The sequence below is a fragment of the Myotis yumanensis genome, unplaced genomic scaffold (assembly GCF_028538775.1).
Source record: "Myotis yumanensis isolate MYYU_CA2020_CCGP unplaced genomic scaffold, mMyoYum1.0.hap1 SCAF_2, whole genome shotgun sequence".
In the NCBI taxonomy this organism is placed as follows: Eukaryota; Metazoa; Chordata; class Mammalia; order Chiroptera; family Vespertilionidae; genus Myotis; species Myotis yumanensis.
The window spans coordinates 212382508-212407354 of NW_027223753.1; the positions used below are offsets into that span (position 1 = coordinate 212382508).

The following is a 24847-nucleotide window of genomic DNA, read 5'->3' on the forward strand; positions in this document are numbered from 1 at the left end:
CTGTAGTCCGGCCCTCCAACGGTCTAAGGGACAGTGAACTGGCCCCCTGTTTAAAAAGTTTGAGGACCCCTGGTATAGGTGGTTACAAGACTTATTGGGGGGATCACTTTGTATGGTATATCAGTGTCTAACCACTAGGCTACCCTTGAAACTACTATGAATAATATTGTATGTCAACTTGTATGGGGGGAAAATTAGAAAAAAGATGCTTTTATGTTTTAATATTTTAAATTTAATATATAAAGTAAATATTTATGCTATCTTCAAAAAAAATAATTTGTTTGAGTTGTAAGCTAAATTAGCCACTTTATTCATGAACACCGTATTTATTGAAAGAACAACTTGACAAATTATGTTTATTCAGACTTGGGTATTTGACAAGTATTTCCTCAAAAAATAAATGACATGGGTCTGTCACTTCAAAGAAAAGTTGGTGTTTGTTGCTGATGATAAAATTTGAGCTTTCAAGCAAAAATCTGAATTTTTTCAAAATTTCTGGCGGCCACTTTGAGCTTGACCGCTTCCCAGTGCTTTGCTGATGAAACTGGCGGTAACAGTAATGAATGTGATTGCCTGATATTGTGTATGGACATGGGCCAACATGGTGAAGCAATATTTTCCATGTGACAGAGGCACGATGTTACCAAATCGCGCAGGGGTCAAAAGCCACGCAAAGTCCCAGACAGGCCCGCGGGACTTGTCACAGCCACAGGGGACTTCATTACACGGTTTCACTTCCAGCTGCCGTTTAAGCGGTTTGTCGGCTGTGGTGTCACAGAAAACAATACCCACCGTGATCTGAAAGTTACTACTCGCCCTCCCTCTTCCAGTTACGTATCTGCCTGAGGCCTGATTTTCTTCACAAAGTGTCACAACAGACCGAAGCCAACAGTGTCAGAAACCAGCCCTCTTCCATGAAAACAGACATCAGAGAGATCAGAAAGCAGGGAAAACACCATTCTCAGAAAAATGGTTATTTTTCATAACAATGTTAATATGTAGTACGTTACTTTATGTTAAAGCGGATGAACTTCCAATATGGTGGACATGGATGACCAGTGCTGTGCTGGTCAATGTTTAACGCGCAGCTCCCTGGGCCGGGGCGCCCTCCCTCATCTGCAGTGTGTGCTGACTTCACGGTGCAAATATTCTCATCCGACCAAGTTCAACCGACCAGCTGACGCAGACCCGGGAAGAGACAGTGCGTGCCCCCGTGAGCTGGCTCCCGCCGCCTCCAATGGAATCCGCCCAGGTTTTGTGATGTTCTCACTCATTCTGGAGAGTGGAGAGGAGCCCTGAGGACTTGGGAGAGGAGGTGTCCCGGGACCATCACCCTCCTGTCTGGTGAAGGCACCCCAGCAACGCCAGGGGTCCCCAGGAGTCCCACCTCAGTTACAAAAGTCCTTGAACCTCAAAGCCTACTGTTTTTCAATGTGAACATCCCCAAATCCCTTCTGTGTGCCCGCCAACCCCCTGGCAAAGATGGAACCCGAATCTTCCTATTCTAGGTGTTTCTTAAATGAACTTTTCACTTTAAGGAACACTCCTTTGGGAATGTCTGCAGGGAGGGCTCCCAGCTGAGTCCAGCTTGGTCAGGATTTAGTGGGTGGTGGCCCGTGTAAAATCCCTTAAATGGAGCTGTGACTCAAGGCAGGGAATGGGGGGGGGGGGGTGAGAGGGGGGCGCTGCTGAGTGAGCAGGGCCTGAGCACCGCCTCCTCCCTCCGCCCTCCCTGCTGGGGTGGGGACGAAGAGGGACGACTCTAACGCGGAGGAGCTTATATAAACAAAATACTTTATTTGAGAAAGGAAACGGCCAAATTACAAAATCTTTATACTTATGTTCTGTTTGTCACCATGCCAGAGGATTCTAAGGGACTTCAGTTCCCACCACTGTTAGGTGGGACCGCCTGAAACTGCCAACTTGGCCGATGGAAACAACAACAGTCCAATATTGATGTCCTGTGGTCCGACCCCGCAGAAGATGAGCCGATGGCTAACATTTGCTTTGGCAGCGACGTGTCCCCAGTCACGTGTCTGTCGATGTTATAAACAGACGTCGAGCGATAAACAGATCCCGCCCGAGAAACATCCTGTGTTTGAAGATGCCGAAGCCCGTCTCATGCGGGTCTGGAGGTGGCTCTGCCCTTCCCAGCGCGTCCTTCCAGCCGAGCGCACGGTCTCAGCCCAGGGACGGGCCCAGGTGTCCTCTCACTCTCTAGGGACACCTGTCCGGCTCTGCAGCCCACCGGGCTGGCTCACGTACAGAGGCCAGGAAGACGCGCTGCCCAGGTGCTCCTTAGAAGCGGCTGAAAAGTCGCCATCGCCATCAAAACGTCTTCTCCAGGTGACCCCGTCCCATGCTTCCCCTCCCGCCTCGCTCAGGCCCTGGGCCCCTGGGCGTTCTGCATCCAAAATGTAAGAACAGAACAAAACGATGTCACCGTGGCCGCCGAGCAGGAAGGAGCGGCGTGGTATCCAGACGGACAGCCCCAGACTCGCCGGTGAACAAGGATGGGACCCACACGCTCCATTCACGTCCGAGGTTTCACAAAGGTTCCCCTCCCCCCACCCTCAGCTCCGTACAGCATGTTTACATGGAGCTGAGATAAAAAATAAAGCTTTCTTACAAATTACATTTTTTTTCCAGTGAAATACTTTTACAGTAAAAATAGCTGCTACATAAATCCCTCCTGATCTCAGAAAAGGAGTTGCATATTTCCAAAAATAGTATTCTTATTTTCATCAGAGTCACGTGGGGCTTGGGAGTGGGGCGTGGGTGGAATGGCTGGTCAGGAGGGTTAGCTGCAGGAGAAACACACATGAACTAGGAAATAAGTTTTGTGTATCAACTGGCTTACAGGCATGCGTAGGAATGGGAAACATATGCCGTCCGTCAAGAAAAATACTGCTTTATAGGTTTGACATCACAATCAAAAGGAGAAACCAGAGGCCGGAGGCACCCCCAGATAATAACGTTAAGTTTCTTATAAAAATTCCCAAAATGAACAAAGTCCTTGCCAGCTAACAGCCCAGGCAAAGCAAAAACACACACAAAAAAAACAGGGATGACCCCTCTTAGACTTTCGCCTGTAGGCACAGTCAATGCAAATAAAACACATTTTACAAATCCTCTTAGCCTGCCCGGGGCAGGTTCACGGTTTGCAAAATGCCGTAGGCGCTCTTGAAAAATGGAATCCGCGTTGCATTCTTATTTCACACAGTCATAGAATTATTTTAAATTACAATATACAATTTCTGTTAAATAGAACTGTTAGAGGATTTTGATAACAATTATAAGATTACAATCCTATATACAAACCAACGTCTGAAATGGCACGGTCGTCTCCTCGCCCCTCCCGCCCGCTGAAACAGAGACCGCTTTCGCGTTCGTGATTCCGAAGAAAATAAAAAAACGTGCGCGTCCGAGACACGATCGCTCCACGGAGATGTCCACAGCCTCACGCAGCTGCTCGGAGCGCCCCCTCGGCCATTCCACGCGGCTGCAGCCTGAATAGTGTTTTCCCGTCCGCGGGCTTCGGAAGCGACCCACCGCGCTGCTCTGGGCGAAGAGCTGCAGTTTCGGGTGAAATGAGGCTGCTGCTTCTTGGCGACATTCCTGGAGTGTGGGAGCGGCCTGGCAGGGCCCGGGGCAGTCGGTCAGGATGGCCCCGCTGGCGGTCCCCGGGCCTCAGTCCTCCGTGTCCGGCTGGACGCCCAGGATGGCGTGCAGTTCCTCGGGCGTGAACCCCAGCAGGTTCTGCAGGTCGCACACGAAGCGGTACACGTAGCGCTTCCCCGACGTCTTGTGGATGATGTTCTTGTCGTAGTAATAGCGCAAGCCCCGGCTCAGCTTCTCGTAGTTCATCTTGGGCTTATTTTTCCTCTTGCCCCAGCGGCGGGCCACCTGCGGGGGAGACACGGGGGGAGAAGAGCTCAATTCCACTCCATCGGCAATCGCCCCATGACGATATGACGCTGCCGCGTGCTCACTGGGGGAACTTGGCCGCTAAAGGACCCCTAAGGTCCCATCTGCCTTAGGACGCGAACCGGGGCTGTGCCCCTCAGCTGGCTCCCCGAGGACGAGGGGAGGGGTGGAGGGGAGTGTGGCGCCCCCACCCACAGTGCCGCCTGGCACAGGGCTCCTGCAGCCTCTCACTCAGCACAACCTCCCAGAAACCAAGGGTTCCGAGTTGGGGGTCCTGAGGCAACGGACAAGCTGTGTTCACTCCCCTGCCCCCCTGGTTCTTATTCCCGCCACCAGATGCTGAGTGGGTTTCTGAGCTGGGTGACATCAGCGATCCTCAACGCTTCTGCTTCCCAGGGGTGGGGAGATGACAGGGCTACCAGCCAGACCCAGGGCTTCCCTAATGCTGCCCCCGCCCCCCGACGGGCAGGGGCTGGGCCTGCCCTCGGCTCTCTCCTTCTGACACGGCTGGGACAACTCTGCCCAGCTCAGCTGAGGGGCACAGAGCCCAGCCAGTGTGCACATGTGGGGGTACGAGGCTCCCTCCCCTCAACAGGAACAAGCAGCTTTCCCAAGGCATTTTCACACGGCCAGGAGAGAGCCCCAGTTTGCTGCTTTCGCCTCTATATTCAACGACAGGGCAAGACGGTCAGCGGAGCCGGACGCACTCCCGTGTCGGGCCCACCAGGAGAGCTCGCCTGCGTACCCGGACCCTTCCTTGTCCCCAGGGAGCTGAGTGTGTGAACCCAAAGGGGTGAGAGCGGGGTTGGGAGCCCAAGACCGATCCCCCGGGCTCGGGCCATACCTCATCGGGGTCAGCGAGCTTGAACTCCCATCCGTCGCCGGTCCAGCTGATGAACGACTGGCAGGATTTATCAGAGAGCAACTCCAGGAGGAACTGCCACAGCTGGATGGGTCCGCTTCCTGGGGAGAGGGCAGTCACAGGTGTGTATTGATTTTTAGAGGGAAAGAGGCAGAAACACTGATGAGAGAGGAACATGGACCGGCTGCCTCCTACACACCCCCTACTGGGGATCGAGGCCAAAACCCGGGCTTGTGCCCTGACCGGGAATCAAACCGGGGACGTCTTGGTTCAAGGGTCGATGTTCAACCTGAGCCACACCCAAGCCAGGCCAGCTACGGGTTTTTACAGATTTAAAACACAGCAAGGCTCCAGCCGTCCCAATGAAACAGGCTGCGGAACATGAGCCGGATCCTGGGTGCCGACGTGATGGTGCCACTCCAGGTGGCCAGGACAGTCCCGAATGCCAGCGGGATGGGGCTGGACCCCAAGTAGAATCCCTACGCCAGGAAAAGCGCTCACTGGCCCCGGGTGCCTGGGTTTGGTCTTTCGGGGAAAAAATTGAGGGCCATGGACTCTTGGCATCAAAATCCCAAACCCTGTTCCTCCTGGAGTCACCTCCACCTTCAGTGCGTGTTTCTAAGCTGGGCTGGGCCGGGCAGGGGACGGGGGCAGATAACCAGAGGACCACGTGGTGTTTGTGGAATCCTGTGCTGTGGCTTCTGGCCACGTGACGGTGGCCCAATTGCTTTAACCAAGACTCAGTTTCCTCAAGAGCCACTTGAGCCCTGGGAGTGGCCTCCACGGCCTCACCGCCTCCGGGTGCCGCCGCCTACGCTCGGCACAGGGCCCTTTCTCGGCCAGAATTTACAACCACCGCCTCGTGGAGAAGCGGCATGGCCGCACCGTCTAAAGACGAGGACCAAGACGTGCTCAGAGGCCGGGGGCCCTGCCCACTCACACACCCACCCGAGAGCTGCTCCCCAAGACGCAGAGGCCATCGGCGGCAGGGCGTGGCTGCTGGAACCCACGGAACTGGCTGCCTGTGTGCCCAGGGAGCTGTGTCACCGAGCGCGTTTCCCCATCTGTAAAATGGGTTAATACCCGCCCACGCTGGGTCGGCCTAAGGACTCCCGACAACACGCCTTGCGAACCCCACGGAGCAGGCAAGCAATACTAAAATAGAAACATCCACACCAGGCCTGACCCCCGGGTGTTATTTCATCAGGCCCCGACCCCCAGGGATGAACACCACAGCCTCTCCCTCTCCCTGTGGGCCCTGCCACACGTGTCCGTGGCTGCTGTTTCAGGTGGCAGGAAGATGCTGTGGATGCCTACACAGCCTTATTTTAACCCATCAGGGTTCGTAGTAGGTACTATTTAAATCCCCAGGGGCTCTATATATAGTCAAAGTACAGGGGGGAAAGCTCATTTAAGGACACATGAAGCAATTAAATAAAAAAAAATATATCCTGGTATTTTTGCTAAAATGCTGGAAATAATCTAGTTCCAAAAACAGCTTTAATATTTGTCCCTTGCCTAGAATAGCTCTTGCCAAAACTTTAAAAATAAGAGGGGTTTTAGGCGCAAGAAAAGGTAAACAGGCCTGTGTTATTTGAGGCCGGCTGGCTGCCCCTCCCAAACCAGTTTACATTCTTTGAAATTCCTGGAGTGGGTGAGTCAGAGCTGAAGGCTCCACAGCCCAGTGCCTTGGCCCTCCTCCTCCTCCTCCTCCTCCCTGGGAAGGCCAAGGGAGCTGTGTGCCCTTCCATCCACACCACCGAGCAGCTGGCTGTTGTAGAACTCAGAGACACAGCTAAGATGTGGCTCAGCGACCAGGTGTCTGGATGCAGGGTTACCGCCCCGCCCCCCGCCGCTCCCGGGTCAAATGCGGGGTACAGATACAATGTGCTCAGACCAGAACCACCCTTGATAAACAAACACGGCTGAGCCGGGCGGGCACAGGGAGGGGACGGACACCCGGAGCCGCACACTCACCTGTGAAGCCGGCCAGCACGGCCGCAGGAATGACCGGTTTGCCCTGCTCGGCCGGGTCGCTCCTCTCCTGGATGTAGTCCTTGAAGGACATGGTGGGCTTGCTGAGGCCCAGGGCCTGGCTGCCGTCGTCCTCGCAGCTCTCGAAGGAGGGCACCCGCTGCTCCAGCAGCGACGACTGGCTGCTCCAGGACTGCAGCAGGGAGTCCGAGCCCTCGAAGCTGTCCCCGCCCTGCTCGGGGGAGTCGCGGTCCCCGGGCTTCCCTGGAGAGAGAAGCAGGCACACACTGACTCCTCCGGACAGGGACATGGCCGGCCCCACGGCTAATACATAACTGCAGGTTGTCTTGGACTCATTGGCGGCGTTGCTGCCAACCACCCCCCCTTCAACGTGTCCCCTACGGTGTATAACCAGCCAGACTCCAGGAGGCTCTTAAATGGAGGGCTGGTTCCTGGTAAGTGTACCACACAACTGCACCTCCTTCAACAACAGAATCAATAGACCACGTGTAGCCGCACAGGGTGGAGTACTATACAGCAGTGAAAAAGGACAAAGGATGGCTACATCCAACAACATAGATGGATCTCAGGCACAATGATGAGTAAAAGACAAACACACACATACACACACACACACACACACAAACCCCAAAAAAGGAAAAAGTGTGATTCTATTTATACCAAGGTCAAGAACAGGAAAAACTGTGATGACAAAAGGACAATCAATAGTTTCCTCTTGGGGTGGGGATGCTACTGACGATTGGGAAAGGGTATGAGGGCCTCCTGGGATGCTGGAAACCTATCGCCCCCTGGGTGGCTGTTACACAGGTGTGCACATGTAAAAATTCAGCCAGGTGGATAGCCTGAGATCTGTGCACGGTGTGTACACATCTCCGTAAAAAGAAATCTGTTCCGTTCCTACACTGTCTCCCAAAATATCCCACTGGGTGGAGGAATCTACTCCCAACAGCAGGACTGTGTGTTCTTGGTGCAACACCCTCCGGGCCCAGACCACAGCCCGCAACAGGCCAGGAGGGTGCTTGCTGGGGGAATGGTCTGCGAGAAGGGCCTAAGGAGCCCAGGACACTGGTGCAGCAGCTCGGGTGGCCGTCTGACCCCGGCTCCCGAAGTCCAGCCACAGCCTGCACCAAGGGACGCATGGAAGCTCCTTACCGGAACCCCTGGCGATCAGGTTCAAGGTGCTGCCGGCGAAATCCTGACCGACAGAGCAGTAGCCGACGCCGACCGTGCTGAGCTGGGCCTTGGGGAACATCGGGAACTCCTGCTCGGAACTGAGGGTGCCGGGCGGGCACATGCTGTCCAGAAGACTGCCTTTGGGGTAGCTCTGCGTCTGCATGCCGTACGGCGCCTGCTCCATGCCAAAGCCTGCAACAGAACCATCGACGGCCGAGCTATTAGGCGACAGACAGTCTGTGATCATCAGAGACCCTCCACCCCTCCAGCCAACCGCACACGAGCAGTTCTGCAGGCCCGGCCTCTGCAAGTCCTCCGTGGACATGGGCTTTGATGGGCAGGCTTACTGACGCTTTTCCAAATGCCTGCTGTCTCTGGGCCCTGAGTGCCAGCCTCAGCGTTAATGTTTCAGTGGCTCTCGTCCAACAAGTGCTTTCCGTGACCCGCAGGACGACAAGGGTCACTGGCTTTCAACTTCCAAGGACACTAAGGCTCAGACTAAGTGACAAGCCCCCACTATGTGACTCCTAAGGGGCATCTCCAGTCCTGTCTGTCCCCGGCTGTAACCTACACTCACCGTTGTCAGCGACCAGAGGGAGAACCGGAATTCCCCGACTCCTCTTTCAGCTCCCAAGTTCCGGGCAAATTTGGTATCGCTTCCCACACACTCCCTGCGCCGGCCCAGCCACCTCTCCTCTCTTGTACTAGATGGGACCCCCGCAACCCGCTCCCTGCATCCTGCCCCCCGCTCTGTGCGTGGCCTGGACCAGGGGGCCACCAGGCAATGATACATTTTCTGGTAGCCACGTTAAAAAAGGAAAAAACAAAACACAAAAAAACCAAAGGAAACATGAGAACTTTAAAAATTATACTTGAGCCTAAGGATATCAATGATCAGTTCAACGGGTAATTGATATCTTTATAAGTAGGAGGAGATATTTTACATTCTTTGTTTCTTACTGAGGCTCACAGATCTGGTGGGCACTACACTCCTATCACACATCTCCGTGTGGGCCAGCCCCATTGCAAGCGCCCAGCAGCTCGAGAGCCATGTGGCCACCATATGGACCAGCGCAGGTCTAGATAGTTCCCAGGTCTAGACAGTTTGGACCGTCCATGAACTAACAGGAGGACTTTAAACCAGGACCTGAAGGGCAGAATCCAGACTGACCTAATGAATTGCTGTTGATCCAATGGGGAACTGAGTTGAGGTGAGAATTTTCTTCATACTGATCTTCTGCCTTTTCTTGGTTCTCTGGAAGAAGAGACACAGGAGAGATAAGATTGCAAATGAAGGTTAAAATGACACAAGCAGCCTGGCCGCTGCTGTTCAGTGATTAGAGCACCAGCCAGGGCACAGAAGGGTTGTGGGTTCAATTCCCGCTCAAGGGCACATGCGTGGGTGGTAGATTCAATCCTCAGCCCCGGTCGGGGCATACTTGGGAGGCAACCAATCAATGTGTCTCTCACACATCAATGTTTTTCTCTCTCTCTCTCCGATTCCCTCCCTCCCTTCCACTCTCTTTAAAAAAATCAATGGGAAAAATATCCTCAGGTGAAGATTAAAAACAAAAACAAAAAAACACACAAAACAACACAAGAAAAAAAATCGACTTCCTAAATTACCGCTATCGGGTCATTTCAGGATAAGTCAGCGCATTTAGTGGCTCACATTTAACCTGACGGTGTCCCAAGCCATGACGCCTTTTACAAACTCGAGGCGGCGACACACTTTTTAGTAAGTAGAGTGAGTGTCCCAACATGAATGCCGTCTGGGCAAAGTTAAATTTCCCACCGCACAGTTTGAAAGACCTGGATGGTGTTGTCAATGAGCAGGGCGATATCGGTGAGGTGCCTCCAGCACCCGAGGCTGGGATGGAGCAGGCGAGTAGGGCAGGCTCCGTCCCTGCCTCCGAGAGGCTGTGGCCATTGGCTGAGACCCTGGAAGCTCCCCAGGGTGCGGTGAGCAGCTACACAGAGAGGGCCACGCGGGGACACACGTGCCCGTGAACTTTGAAAGGGAAAAGGTTTGCGGTTCTGTATGCCTACTCCCTGCAAACACACGTAACCACACACACACCCACACACCCACACACCCAGACCCACAGCCTCACACCGAGTAGTGGCGAAACAGGCCCAACTTGCCAACCAACAGACCCTCCCCAGAACCTTGCCAGGCCAGTCTTGCCCAAGGTCAGGGGGATGTCGGGTCAGGCTCCCTGGCCTCAGGGGCCACACCAACAAGGGCTGGCGGCGGACTCCCACGGTCTCCGTGGGGTGCCGCGTCTCTGACGGCGTTCATTTAAACCGGGACCAGTTCCCCGAACTCTACAAAGGGGCTGGTTTTCTTCAAGTTTTCACTGAAGGGGCCCTTGCTACGATGTCTTTCTTTGTTAACTCAATGTACTTTTAACAGTGGTCGCAAGGTCTGAATCAAGACTTTCTCTCTATTGGATGACAGTTCTTGGCGGAGTGGCCAGTTTTTATAGAACAAATCAGCATGGAGATATAGGTCATCACTTCCACGTTTGTTTAAAAATAATAAAACCAAAAAAAATTCTTTGTTGGAATCCATTTGGACTTGGGGGAATTCCCGGTAAAATCCACGGGGCTTGTCTGAGTAAAGGTCCCGGTCGTGGGGGCTGAGCTACTTGCTTCGGTTCTGTAAGGGGAGCCACCCCACAGGGGGAATGTCTGTGGCCTCTAAGTCTGCGACAACACGTCCTCCCTCACCAATGCCGCCTAGCGCCCGAGAACAGGTCAGTGACTAAGGCCATGGCCTTGGGGCTCTGCTCGATGCCACACACACACACTTACGTGGATTCAGATCTGTAGTCACTGCACGTGTGACTCACTCCAGTGGCATTTTCAGGCCACCGACCCCATTAGAAACGCTGACCCTCGCTGCACGCTCTCCCCTCCCACGCTGGTACCTTTGATCATCTGCTCCAGATGCTCCCAGAGAATGTCGCCCACGAAGTCCGGCGCCAGCTCCAGGAAACGCTCCTTGCCCAGGTTGCACAACACCTGGCCGTTCATGCCGAACCTCTGCAGGTTCACGTTCACCAGGCTGAACTCGTTGGTGGCCCAGAGCAGCCACTGGCACACCTGCTGCTCCGTCCACAGCCAGGGGTCTAAAACGGGGAGGAAGACGGAACTCAGAGGGGGCAGTGGAAGGAGGCGGTGAGACCAGAGAAATCGCTCCTGATTTTCCCACCACGTCCACGGGGGCACCCGAGACCAGCGACGTGAGCGAGACCCCCGGGGTGAACTCTAAGACGCGGACATCGGTGTCCCGCTGACGGGGTTGAAGTAAAAACCAGCGCGGCTTCCCCACGTCTCTGCCAGTCTTTGGGAGCCACCTCACACACGAGCTTAAAATACAACCCGTCTCGCGCCATGGCAGCCCGGCTCGCCCGCCCGCCCGCACGGCGCAGACCCCGCCGGCAGCTCGACAGAGGCACTTACTCTTGGGGATGCCCAGCCGGCGCTGCTCCTTCGTGAAGCCACTGAAGGTAGCTTTCAAGGCCTGACTCATCACAGCCTTGCTGCAGGGCGTCAACAGGGGCAGCTCACAGCTGGCCGAATCTAGGGAGAAACCAGGGCGGACGTTAGGATTTCAAGCTGGCGGCCGCGGAGGAGAATTTAGGGGAGGAATCGTAGTTTTTAGAAAAGAACCATTTGGATCTCAAACCATTTTGAGATCGTTTCCTTAAAAGAGGATACATAGGACCCCCAAACTTTTTTTTGACTGACATTAAAAAATATACATCCCATAACTTCACTTATTAAAATAAAACCACTCAAGTTTTATCTTATGATCCAATACTTCATACAGCAGCTTATGTCTAGATGAAATGTCTATCTGACTATTTTTAGACCATCAAATAAAAGTGCATGATCTTGAGGCCAAAGGCTCAAGGGCTTGTAAATACACAATTTGGAAGTCGATTCCATTAAAACCCAGCCACAGGCAGAGGCCCTGCGCCCCGTGACGTTGGCACACTTTGCACTTTTATTAAGAAACAGTCTTCTCTGGGTTCCCTCGGCAATTCCAAGAATGATAAATGACTGTCACGTGACAGCATGCTGACGCAAGCGCACCTGCTTTAATTAATTTTCTGGGCTGTATTTTCTAGCACCTACTTCATGTGACAACATCACGTCTGGAATGTCTCCAACTAATAACTATCCCAGTCACGGCAGAGGCACCGGCCAACATGCCGGTCAGTCCTCCAGAGAGAATCAATGACACGAAGGAGCACAGAAGTCAGTGCAGACGGGGAAGACCAGCAAGAGCCACCTGTGGCCCCAAACCCCAGGGGAGGGTTTCACTGTGAACCCAGAAGGAAAGCTGAGCTGCATTTGACTGCGGCCTGGTCTGCTTTGGAGTGGCCCTGGGAAGCCGCAGTGGTGACACCCCCCTGGTGGAAACCCCGGGGGCCCCCTGCAGTGTGCCAAGGGCAGGACATTTGCTCTCCCCGGGGTGCGTCTGGCAGGGAAGACACCAGAATCCTCACACTCAGCAAAAGGGAAAACGGCCCTGCCCCAGGTCCAGAGCCTCCATCCGACTTTTCACGCCAGACACTCAAGACTCGGACACTCATGGCTCATCCGTTGTCCTCTCCCTTCCCCGAGTTACTCTGGGCCATCGCACACGACGGCCGGTCTGGGCAGCAGGTTACCGTGAGAGATGGAATCCAAGCCGGTGGGCACTTCCTGGAGCGCTTGCTTTTCATTCAGGGAGGGGAAAATGGCAAACAGGGACCCGTCGAAGGTGTCGAAGGCCGGCTGGCGCTGCAGAAGGGACAGGAAGAAAACGGGAAATATAATACTTACTTGCTGAGTTACCCGATTTCAACGCGGTCCGTGGGTCATCGGACCCCGCGCCCGGATCAAACCGGCCACTGTGAAGCCACACCTGGAGTGGACCCGCGGTATCCAGACGTCTCGGATGGCCCAGGTGACCAAAAGGTCATTTAACCCCCCTCACACAGAGGCAGAATGACCGGGAGTTTATTTCTAGGGGCCTAAGCCACTGAAATTCATAAATGAAGACAAGACACCCAGAAACGCTAGGATCCCAGAAGAACAGTGCGGGGCGGGGCCTCACAGCCCACCTGCTCCAGCACCTGCCTTTTTGTGACATCATCGGAGAGAAATGCCATCAGGCCCCGTGTCTAAGGGAAATGAGCCTGGCAAGGCCGGCAGTGAAAACCAAAGGCAAACAATGGACTGAACACGGAAAATCAAACAATGAAGATCCGAGGAAGCACTCATTTTGAAATGTTTACAATGAAACACTGTCACTGACACAAGGTGCTTTTTCCCCTCAACAATCCCAATGGCGCAGAAAAGAGTGAAACACGCGGACGTTCCTGCAGGTCCACTGTTCTAAACGTAACGCGTGTTAAAAGAACTTCCCTGCCCCACACTCCTCGACGGGGAAAGATTCCAAAGGAATCGGGTTTAAAGTTAAACTCCCTACAGTGGAGGGGGAAGGAGAGGAGAGAGGCACGGAGAAAACTGCACACTGTCCATTTCTGATCCTCTCACCTCAGATGTATCCAAGAAATAGCCTTTCATATTAAGACTCGTTAATAAGTAACAGATAAGGCCTTGATTCATCATTGCCCAACCAGCCAAGGAAAAAATGTGAAGAAAGAGTCTACTTTTCCAACAGGGGCTGGAACTCCCATGTTGCGTGTCATGTGATGACACATGTGTTGAGTCATCAAAAAGAAAATGTGTAACACATTTACAAATAAAATCAGTTCATGTGCTTTCGTTTTAGAAATGCAGAACAATGGATGACACATTACCCCAGTGGGCGGGCAGAGGTTGGAGCTGGCCCCAGACACTCAGTGGAGCCCAGTCCCCCCAAAACCCAAGGCTGTGAAGTCCAACAGATGTCCCAAGACATCGAGGGCACAACCCATCATCTAGTACAGTGGTCGGCAAACTGCGGCTCTCGAGCCACATGTGGCTCTTTGGCCCCTTGAGTGTGGCTCTTCCACAAAATACCGACTTCTGCGCATGGGCCATGAAGTTTCAATCGCACTGTACGTACACGGTTGCACGTGGTATTTTGTGGAAGAGCCACACTCAAGGGGCCAAAGAGCCCCATGTGGCTCGTGAGCCGCGGTTTGCCGACCATGGATCTAGCAGATGAACAAACTACTTTATCATTTGGGACTAACTGTGCGTAAAATAGCCAATCGACTTTTAAAACCCCCACTAGCTCTGCCCAGGTGACTAAGAAATGCCTTCGCTTCACTGACAGCAAGTTCTTTTTTTTTTAAAACAAGGAAGTTCAAAGACAACGTAAGTTCACGCTGCCTCTTTCAACACGTCAACTCCGGTGACTGCTTCTCCAAGCCCAGGAGTCGCAGGGACACCATCAAAGTCTTTGAATTTACAGGGAAGTTTCTTTTCTGGGGCTGTGCCTTGCAGCTTGGTGCCATCACAGCTTGTCCACGTCCGGCTACTCTGAAAACCTCTGACCACACCGGCAAGGAGCGCCCACCTGAAGTGGAGGGATGGCCACGGTAATTCTCAAGAGAGGCCCAAGCCCAGTGTTGGCTCTTTGGGTTCCACAGACAAACAACCTCCCAGCGACCTACAGAGCAACACGGGACCTGCCAGAGACACGCATTTGTACAAAACCCTGGGCTCAGAGGAGGCCGATCGAAAACCACTGCTCCCGAGATGTGTTTACTCACAAAACCAACAACAGTCAGGCCCCGCTCTCACGGATGGAGAAGCCGACAGGGAATTACCCGCTGTGCTGCCACAGCACGTTCCCAAGAGGAATTAAGATAGAAGCTCAGGAAATGTGCTTGCTGGGCAGCAGAGGCGGCGTTCATCCTTAATCTGTTTCTTGGCTCACAGATACAGGCTGTCCCGTGGGCTCGGCGGCTTCAAGGAAGCAGCACTCCCTCCACGTCGGAAGCAGCCTTCCCCTCGTCCCGGGAAACCGGCTCCAGCTCCGTTCCACGGAGAACCACAGGCTTATCCACCGGGTCGGAGTCTCAGAAACAAACTACCAAGGCCTCACCTTCTACAAAATAAATGAGTTCCACTCTTGGAGGACAAGTAGAGCAAGCATCAGGATGCCCATTTTACAGGTTAGAAAACTGAGGCCCAGAGAGAGTCAGCAAACGGTCCGGAGTCACACAGCCAGTAAGTGAAAAGCTGGGGCTTAGAACGGGTCTTCTGGGGCCCCACCCATCGTTTTTTTTTTTTTCTTTTCTCCTAGAGATGGAGCTTTCCAAATTAAAAAAAACAAAAACCCAACTTTTAGTAAGACTTGCTCACTCACCTTGAGTGTCCCTCTGTAACTGTTAGACACAGGGGCCACCTGGTCCATGTTCTTGATTCCAAAATCATTCATCTTTAAAAAAAAGAGGAAGAGGAGGATAGTCAGAGGCAAACGCTCCTTTTTTAAGGTGTCTTCCCTGGCTGCAGACCCCCCCCTCCCCACTCCCCCGAGTCAGTCAAATCCTACAGAGTAAAATCATTCAGTAACATCGTTCAGATCATTCAGAACCGAATGCCAGGGATTCTTATTTAAAAGGCCCTTCTCACAAAGGCTATGCCATTTATGTCGCTCAATAATAACGCTGATTCCCACTGAATTCCACTTAGAGATGAGGCACACCGATAAAGGCACTTTCCGGCTGGCTGCTCAGAGCCTCCCAAGGCAGCCTGTGTCCCTCCACGGGAGGGGCTGCTGTTCGAGGGGGAGGGGGGGGAGGGGGACCCAGAGGGATGCTAGGGGACCAGGGCTACCTCCTGTCTGCAAGAGGGGGATCCTCAGGGTTGGGAATCCTCAAGGGTGACCCCCAGGCAGCGCCAGGAAAGCATGCTGGGTGGGGCCAGAAGGCCCCATCCTCTCATTGGAGGAAGCTCTGGCCCAGGAAGATCAAAGGGAGACCCGTGGCTTCAGACCAAACCCTCTCTCGTGGTCCCACTTCCTCCCCAGATCCTCTGGGTCCCAGGTCCTCCCTCCCGTGTTAAATACACGGCTCCAAACACGTTAGCTCTGTGAGTTGCTCAGCTGTGCCCTCCCTCAGAGGAGATTCTAAGCGCAGACCTGCCTTACTTGCCCTGATAGCATCTGGGCTTATGCTAGACCTGCGCTGCCCAGAGTGGTGGCCACCGGCCACGTGTGGCGGCCGGGCGCCTGGCACATGGCTGATCCGGCCTGAGATGAGCTCTGCATGTAAAATACACATGCAGGTTTCAAAGATCTCACAGAAAAAAGTAAATCATCTCAGTAATAATGTTAGGTTTACTGCACGTGTATGTAACAGCTTGCATATACTCGGCAAATGGAAATCTACTGAAATTAACTTCACCTATTTTATATATTTAACGTGACTATGACCGCATTTATAGCTACTTATGTGACTTGGAACTGAACCTTGCTGAGATAGGCCGAGAACTTATTTGGGGCCCTAAAATGGAATTGGTTATACATTAGTAAGTGAGAAGGGTACATAGATATTGCCACCAGGATGCTAGAGAAAAAAACCCAGAGAAATGAAAATGAAAATTCATTTTCAGATAAGCTGGGTTAGCATAGCTGATCGTAACCTTTACCCTACTGGCTTTCTGGCCTCGGAACTGAAGGCTTACCAGGCAGCTTTAGGGGTTGGCTAATTGCACCCTCCCGCCCCGCCCCATCTCCACTGGGTGTTCCCGCCTGTTACAACTAAGACCTTCGAGTAATTAAAATATTGCTTAAAATATTGCGCAATTGATAGCACTTACTGGAGGTGGCAAATAGCATATTTTCCCCTAATTGGTTTCTTTGTGCTTTCTTGTTTTTCCTTTATGACCAATGTTATAGCTAAACCAGACCTCCCAACAACTCAACACACACACACACACACACACACACACACACACACACACACACACACACACACCTCTCCTGGCTGGAAAGGCAGCCTGGGAGGTGAGTGTCTGCTTCAGGGGAGGCCAGAGGCACTGCCCAAGGCTGTTAAACCCTCCAGTGCCGGCAATTATGGGGGGGGGGTGGTAATTATCCTGGGGGGCCAGAGGAGCCTGGAGCACTGGGAATAATAATAGCGCTGTGGGGGGGTGGGGGGGCTGTCCTGGATCAAACGTGGCCACATTTGCTCAACCTCCACTTGGTGAGCCGTGTCACCCACATGCACTCAGGAATCAATGTTCATGCGATGGTGGCTGCACTGACAAGACTCTTCCTCGCTCAGGGCTGGGCCTGACGTCCCTGAGGGTGGCTATGACACAGTGCGGCCCAGAGACCTCCGGGAACTTGCCCAGGATCACACAGCTCCGGTGGGGGCTCCTCAGGGGTGCAGTGCGGACCACATGGCAGGGGAGAATGGCCCTCAGTCCTGGGTGCCTCCATGTGCCAGGATAGCCCACCACGTCCTACAGGTCGGACAGCACCCAGAGGTTATGAGACCGGGCCCCTGCGTGCTACTCTTTAAGGTGAAAGGCTCCTTAATTCAGAGCTTTCTGTCATTGATCTGAGTGTTAACCTGTTGATTAGACACACGCCTCAAGCAGAAGACCAAACTGCCGATGACCCACCCAGGCCGACTCCTTTTCCGCAGCCGGTTCGCAGAGGCTCGGTGACTTGGAAAATGGAGAATAAGTTCCCACCTTCACTGAGACGGACAGAGAATGGATATGGAAGGGGGGGGCGATGGAAAGCCGGGCGGGGGTTTTTGTGTACAAATACTTGGGGGAAAGGCAGTCTACTCCGCCCACATGAAGAGCTGTAATTACTCCTTACAGAACAGAATTCTTTTGTTGTCCGGCTTTTAATTTGTTTTGTAAGAACCATGCAGAATCAAAGTGGATTCAGGCAGACACAGAACTAATCAAATTTAAGTTCACTTCTTCTACTCAACATGGCTCCTTAAGGTGGCAGACAGGCCACGAGTCCTTTCCATATAAATCAATTTCAAGTGTGGGTCCCTTTGGTGTTGCCCTTTGGATTGCTGCTGGGGGGGGGGGGGGGGGGGGGGTTGAGAGAAAGGAAGGGAGGGAGGGAGAAAAGGGGGAAAAGAGGCAGAAATGTAAGTGCTGAGGATGGTTAAATTTTTAAAACAAGCAGAACTTGCCTGACAACCGTTCCCTTCTTGGAACAAGCGATCACTTATGTGAGATTAGACCACAGGTGCGTATTCAGGCAAATATGGAAAGAAAAAGAAAGGAGCAACCCCCCCCCCCCCCCCCAACAATGTACTTTTTGAAGGTTGGTGCGCTTTTTCCTTTGAAAGTTATCACTTTAGCGAGAGGAATGACTAATCCCAACGATGAGTGTTTGCTATTCCCTGCAGGACCCACGGTGCTAGCATTTACTGTACTGTGATATTACTCAGAATTTTAATAAACCTTAACTTGGAGATTTATCTGCCTGATGGGTGGCGGTGTGGGCAGGCAGATGGCGCACAGGCGCTGGCATTGTCCGGAACTCACATCATCTCTTGGTGGTGAATGACAATCAATTACCCTTATCTCCAAGGGGGACTGCTCACTGCTTCACTTTCTAATAAGGAGCGCGTCCACTATTTTCGGCTACCTTGAAACTGAATATAGGCCAATATAAAAAGTGCCTTATGCTTTAAAAACACACACAAAACAACCCTCAAATGCACAAGCACTCGCTGATACCTGCATTAAAAATACTTTAAGAGCGAGAAAATAAAGACAGCCCTGCGCACCCATGTCCCCACTTCCCACAGTTCTCGGCGCTCACCTCGCAGGGCCAAGGAGCCCCATCCACGCCTGGGCGCACTCAGGGGGTCTTGCCCTCCAGGCCGGACGCGCGGGCTGCCCTGGCTCTGCTTCCCCGCGCCTCCCTCGCCGGCCGCCCGGGGCCGGGCCCCTGACGGGACCGAGCAGGAGACCCCGGCTCTGCGTTTCCCGGGAGCCGCAGCCTCCAGGTGTTTCAGGAGGCGGGCGCCCCAGATCGGCCCGGCCGCGCGCGCTCCGGTAAGTCCCCCGCAAACCCGGGCGCGCCGGGCCCCTTCTCCCCAGTCCCTCCAGCCCCTCCGCGAAATCAGATCGGCCGGGCGTCCCCTGGAAGGAGCCCCCCAATAGGCCCTCGGTTCCTTTTAAAAACAAAAGCGAGACAAGCCGGCGCGCACTCCCGCCCCAGCCGGCTCGGCCACCCCGGGGCCGCGGCCCAAGTTCGCACCAGCTCCGCGCGTCACGATCGGGCCCACCCCGCGCCCTGTCCCGGGCCCCGCGAATCGGCCGCCCCCAAAGCCCCCCGACCACCCGGCCCTGCAACACGAGCCCGGAGAGGCACGGAACCCAGACGCGCGGCGCCCGGTCCTAGGAGTCGCCGCCACCCCCGCCTGGACCCCGGCGTCCCGACCCGTCGCTGCGGGCTCCCGGGCCCGGGTTCCGAATCCCCCGGGAGAGGAGCCGGAGCCGGAGCCGGAGCCGGAGGGCTCTCTACACGGACCCCCCAACCCGCGCCCGCCCGCCCGGACCCCGCTCTTACGGCGCCGCTTCGGGCAGGGCCGGCGCGCGGTCGGCGGCAGCTCTTCGAGGCCCGGGCTCCTGGGTGAGCGCGCGGCGGGGAAGATCGCGGCCGGGGCGCCGGGGGGACGCTCCGGGAGGCCGGGCGAAGGCGGGCGAGCGGGCGGCTCCGGGCGCTCAGGGCTGGGCTACACCGCGACCCGCACCGCCGCTGGAGGAAGTAACCGGCCCGGCCCCTTCGCGGCCAGCTCTTCAGGATCCAGGCGGGGGAGGAGGAGGGACAGGGGGAGGGGAGGAGGGGCAAAGAGAGGGGAGGGCGGGGCCGAGGGGCGGAGAAAGAGGAGAGGGGAGGGAGGGGAGGGAGGGGAGGAGAAGGGAGGGAGGGGAGCGGGGGGTGGGTGGGACGGAGTCGGCTTGTCTGGCGGGACCTCGCCGGCACCCGCTGTCGCCGGGCGCTGTCCCCGCTGCGCTGAGCCGGGTGGTGCGCCCGGGAGCGGGACGCAGAGTCTCCCCTGGGCTTCCTCCCCTTGGCCCGAGGATTTGACATCAAAGGCGCCGCTTCCATTCGGCCGGGGCCAGCGGACCGAGCGGCCGCAGGACTTGGTTAATAAAGGGCCCCATTCTTGGGCCTCTAACTAGACTTTTTGTTTCTGATCATGCTTATCCTGAAAAGACTAAATGAGATGATGAGCGGACCCTTGGCTGGGTCGCTGAGTCCGCCCCGCTCCCGGAAGCCCGGTCGCCTCCGTGCCAGCGGCGCCCCCTAGAGGCGAGCGGCGCCTTAATAGTGACCAAGGTGAGCGTCTCTGGGCTAATGCGCAGGGCAGTTCTCCGCGGCACCATTGTTCCCGCTTAAACAGGGGGGTGAACCGGAGGGTAAATAACTTGCCTGGTCGTAAGACGTTATCACTCCCGCTCATGGTCAAAACCATCAGTTCCCATTTTTAGCAGAAAATACTTGAGTCGGTGTCTAGAAATGTGTGCATTTCCTATGCAAATTCATGTCAAGACTCTCAATATTTTAGAGGGCAATTAGCTGGCTATAAAATAAAACAGCCCAGCTTAGGCTAGGCCATGGGACTTAACATTGATGCATCTCAGGGACCCAGTGCTATGAAGGGAGAGGAACGGCCTCACTTCTCTGTTACCAAGGTTCCCGGTCTCCATGGCAACCCTACATCCGGAGTTATTGGGATAATTGAGATACTACCGGTGCCTTAATGTTTCCAGGTACCTGAGGATCTCCAGGTATCATCACTGCATGGGCCAGCGGCAGGGTCTACACGGCTAAAACAACCAGTGCAGAGGGGATACTGAATTCATCCTGATGGCTTCTCAGTGTATATTCAGGCCCCATCAGCAACCATAGATGATAGGTCAAGAAGAGTTTCATAAATGGAATACAGATCCACCGTGAGTTACCATGGAGACACGGAGAGAATGCTACTTTTTATTTTTTAACGGTGGCAGAAAATACTGACTCCTCTGGGCTGCGGTTTTAGCTAATAGGGGGACCCCCCACTCCAGGCTCCTCACACAGCCCTTAGTGTCTGAGAAGCTGGGTAGTGTCACCCAGCCATGGGGTCAAGTTCAGTTGCCTAATGAGACTGTCTGTACACCTGCTCAGGGCTGAGTCACTGAGGTCCAGGGACTTCGGGAAGGCACGGTTTCTCCTTGAGCCTCTGGTGCAGATGGGAAAGGGGCGGGGGGCAGGGGGGGCACTTTCCTCCCCCTGGGCCATTTCCAACATATCTGAGCAGAAAGAAGTCAAAATAAGGAGCGTGGGGACTTCCGGGCAGTCCCTTCCTGACAACCAATTTTCCTCTGCTCTAAGTGGTTAAACCTTGGGCTCCTCTCCTCCGTAGAGGGAGGAGAGGGCACTTTGGTAGGCGGTCAGACAGACAGGAGCAGAGCAAGGACAGGGCCGGGGACAGTAGGTCACCAGGGCGAAAAGCCCTGGGTGCCTAGCAAAGGGTGGGGCCTCCCCCCAGGGTGACCTTTCCTCCCCTAGCACAGGGATGGTCATGCAGTTTGGACCCCTGACCTTTCCTCCCTAGAGATAACATCTCGGCCTGGGCTGTATTTCAGCTCCAGGCCCAGAAAAGCAGCAAAACCGGACCAGCGACCCCATGGCTGCCTCAGGACCAGCTGCATTGACGAAGGACCCCCTGCCCTGGTGCCAGCCAGTCAGTCAGCTCTGAAAGGGCTCACCTGGAAAGCTGCTGAATATTCCATTAGGAGCCCCTGGGGCCTCCCCTCAAATCTCCACCCTTAAAACCCTAGGACTGAGGACCCAGTGCGCTTGCTCTCCCTCCTGGGAGCCGCCAGAGCCTTTCCCTTTTCCTGCTCCCTCCCCATACCACCCCCTCCCCAGGCTTGTTACCATTATCATTACCTCCCTCACTCCCAAGCTCCCAGGGCTCTTCCTTTACCTCATAACTCCTCTCCTCAGCCCATCTCCTCTACGAATGACTTCCGCTACCTCTGTGACTTTATAAAGAAATATTCTCTTCTAATTGAGTCTTGGCTCTGAATTCTTTCCCAGCCAGAACCCAAGTACCGAGGTTGCTGAACCCAGGTCCAGTCTGACCTTATGGGTCTAAGACCACTGCCATCGGTGCCGCCTGCAAGGGAAGAAAAGATGATTCTGGAACCTACATCATCAGGCTGGGGTGGACACTGGACTCAGAACCAAGTAGGTCAAGAATGTGTCAGTGTTGAGCACATGGTAGAGAGGCTCAAAACAATCTAGCTATTAACGTTTCTTTTTCCACGCTCTCCTCTGGGAGCATCTTATGAAAGAGACCCTTTGGGGGGAATATATATATATATTATATATGTATATATTCCGTTTGATTCAGTGGATAGAGCATCTGCCTGTGGACTGAAGGGTTCCAGGTTTGATTCTGGTCAAGGGCACATACCTTTGTTGCAGGCCTGATCCCCAGCCCTGGTTGGGGCATGTGTAGGAGGCAACCAATCGATGTTTCTCTCTCACATGGATGTTTCTCTCTATCTCTCCCCCTCCCTTCCACTCTCTACAAATCAATGGGAAAATATCCTTGGGTGATGATTAATTTAAAAAAAAAATACACACACACACAAACAATCATCCCTGCCCTCTCAGTGGTAAGTGTGTGAAACCCTATTGAAAATGATGGGGCCAGAGCACACATGGCTGAACCGAGAGGTACAGGAGGCAGGGGGAGGGAGCCCAGGTCACACCACCTTGGACCCTTGACTCCCACGCAGGCCACACCCTGAGTCCCTCATCCAGCCAGCACCCTTCCTGGGCCCTACACTGTGGCCAATCCCGCTCCATGCCTGGGCGGTCGCATGGTCATAGTAAAATGGCTTATCCTAGTTCTGGGGGAGAGCAGGCTTCCTAACAGTTCTTACCTTTCTGTTATTAGGTGGTTTCCTAGTTACTCAGCTGCACTCAGAGCTGGGCCTGGCTGAAGCCTGCGATTACTCATTGACTATTATGGCTTAATTTACCGAGCTTCACAGTAAATCAAACCCAATAAAAGTCCGGCCCTTGTGCTTCAAGATCAAAAGTCGGAGGTGTTAGGAGGAAATTAACAGTCAGATGTCACCTGGGCTGACACGATCAGAGGCACCGTGTCAGCTGAGGGCAGAGCGGCCTCTTTTCCCTTAGAGAGAAGCCCCCAGGGGAGGGGGGAGGGGAGACTGCAGGGGGGCACGTGCGCGCTAAAGGCCAAATGCCTAGGGGGTAAATTTCGGATAAAGAGCTCTTTAAAGTCCAGACGTAATTATTAAAAATGATCAGCTTCCCAAGTCATCCCTTAAAAAAATCAGTAAAAACGTTTCCTTAGAGACATGTCTGTTTCCGTTGAAATCCAGATCAATAGTCAACATGCAGTTGAGGCGGTTTCCCATGCAAGCTGAACAGACGTCCTTGGGTCTGAGCGGTCTGATGTATTCACTCAGCAAACAGTGTCACCTGCTGAGAAGACAAAGGTGAGGAAGGCTTAGAGCTAGAAAGAATTTCATTCATGCATATTTGCACCTGTGTCTGCTTCGCTGCCCATTCACCCGCCTCCCTGGGTGGGGATTAGAGGTAGCAGTTATTCCACTGATACTTGTTGGGGGTCAAGGAACGGATAAAGTAAAGCTTTATACCACCCCCAACCCCCACCCCCTCACCCCATCTCTGCCTCCCACCTCCAAGTGTAGGTACAACAGGTCTAATATCCACCTGGCCCTCCACTTCATGCCCATTTGTAGCCGCCACAGGGACCAGGAACCCTCAGCTGACCTGGGCTCACCTAGCAGCCTCCCAGCCCCCCAGCAGGGTGGTCCCAAACTGGGCAGGAGCAAGCAGTTCTACCCAGGAGGTCACGGTTTGATCCCTGGTCAGGGCACATGCCCAGGTTGCGGGCTCCATCCCCAATGGGGGCGTGCAGGAGGCAGCTGATCCATGATTCTCTCTCATCATTGATGTTTCTATCTCTCTCTCCCTCTCCCTTCCTCTCTGAAATCAATAAACATATATTTAATAAATAAATAAATAAAATTCCTGGGAATAGCGAACTAAGGTGGGACTCTCCTGGAGACCCAAACCTTTTCCTAAGGTCCCACTGTACTCGCTTGCAGCCTCATTTGTCCCTTCGGCTCCCTGCGGGCACAAAAGCATAATCACGATGGAGCCTCTAATCTTAACCTGTGAAGGGCAGGTTGTGGGATCCGACGTCCTGGGGTGGAATCCCAGCTCAGCCTTTCACTGGCCCTGCGACGGTGAACCCCGGGGCAAGTTGCTGAACCTCTCTGGGCCTCAGTTTCCTTCCCTGTCAAATTTGCATAACAACAGCACTTTTGGGCAGGACCCCCCTGAGGATGCAGTGAGTTAATGTTCCTTAAGCACTTAGAACAATGCCCGGCGTATAATTAGGCCCAGGGTGTGATGAATAAGAGGCCCCTGACGGCGGGGAACCCCTTCGCCATCCGGCAGCCTCCCTGACCTCGGCTCTCCTGCGGACCCCAGGCAGGATTTCGGTCACAGCAGGGAGTGGGAGATCAATAGGGGCCACGCCTGCCTTCACTATAATTCTCTGGCCTTTGGTGGTAAGAGACGGGGGCGTGAAAGACTGAATTTTAAAACTGGGGAACACTTTAGAGTGGTTCTCAACCTTCCTAATGCCACGACCCTTTAATACGGTTCCTCAGGTTGTGGTGACCCCCAACCATAAAATTATTCTCGTTGCTACTTCATAACTGTAATGTTGCTACTGTTATGAATCGTAATGTCAATATCTGATATGCGGGATGTCGTAAATGTTTCCCTCCACGTCCTGCGTGGTTCAGGGGTCAATATCTGGAAGAGGAGCCACACACAAATGAAATAGAAAAGACAAGAGATAATTTGGAAATATTGGGGGA

General features: G+C 54.0%; 1 protein-coding gene and 1 long non-coding RNA gene across 2 annotated transcripts; one reads left to right on the forward strand and one right to left on the reverse strand.

Moving 5' to 3' along the window:
* Positions 1–1777: 1777 nt before the first annotated feature.
* Positions 1778–19552, reverse strand: ETS2 (ETS proto-oncogene 2, transcription factor). The gene is made up of 10 exons (XM_070407185.1): positions 19470–19552; positions 15279–15350; positions 12643–12754; positions 11426–11545; positions 10891–11091; positions 9129–9212; positions 7937–8149; positions 6767–7027; positions 4772–4890; positions 1778–3906 (listed from the first exon to the last, which is right to left on the reverse strand). The coding sequence occupies exons 2-10, from the start codon at positions 15348–15350 to the stop codon at positions 3691–3693; spliced, it is 1398 nt and encodes a 465-aa protein (XP_070263286.1). The 5' UTR covers positions 19470–19552; the 3' UTR covers positions 1778–3690.
* A 1252-nt stretch (positions 19553–20804) lies between these two features.
* On the forward strand, positions 20805–23422 carry LOC139002339 (uncharacterized). Its single transcript, XR_011470149.1, has 3 exons — positions 20805–20860; positions 21536–22142; positions 23312–23422. It is a non-coding gene; the product is annotated as an uncharacterized lncRNA (long non-coding RNA).
* The last annotated feature ends 1425 nt before the right edge of the window (positions 23423–24847 follow it).

Bases quoted from the DNA above. Each gene is read 5' to 3' on its own strand.
- ETS2 (XM_070407185.1), bottom strand. From the start codon at position 15,350: ATGAATGATTTTGGAATCAAGAACATGGACCAGGTGGCCCCTGTGTCT. The intron at 12,755-15,278 runs GTGAGTGAGCAA...TCCCTTCTGCAG, and splicing joins GTTACAGAGGGACACTCAAG to CGCCAGCCGGCCTTCGACAC. The intron at 7,028-7,936 runs GTAAGGAGCTTC...TTCTCTCTCCAG, and splicing joins CCTGATCGCCAGGGGTTCCG to GGAAGCCCGGGGACCGCGAC.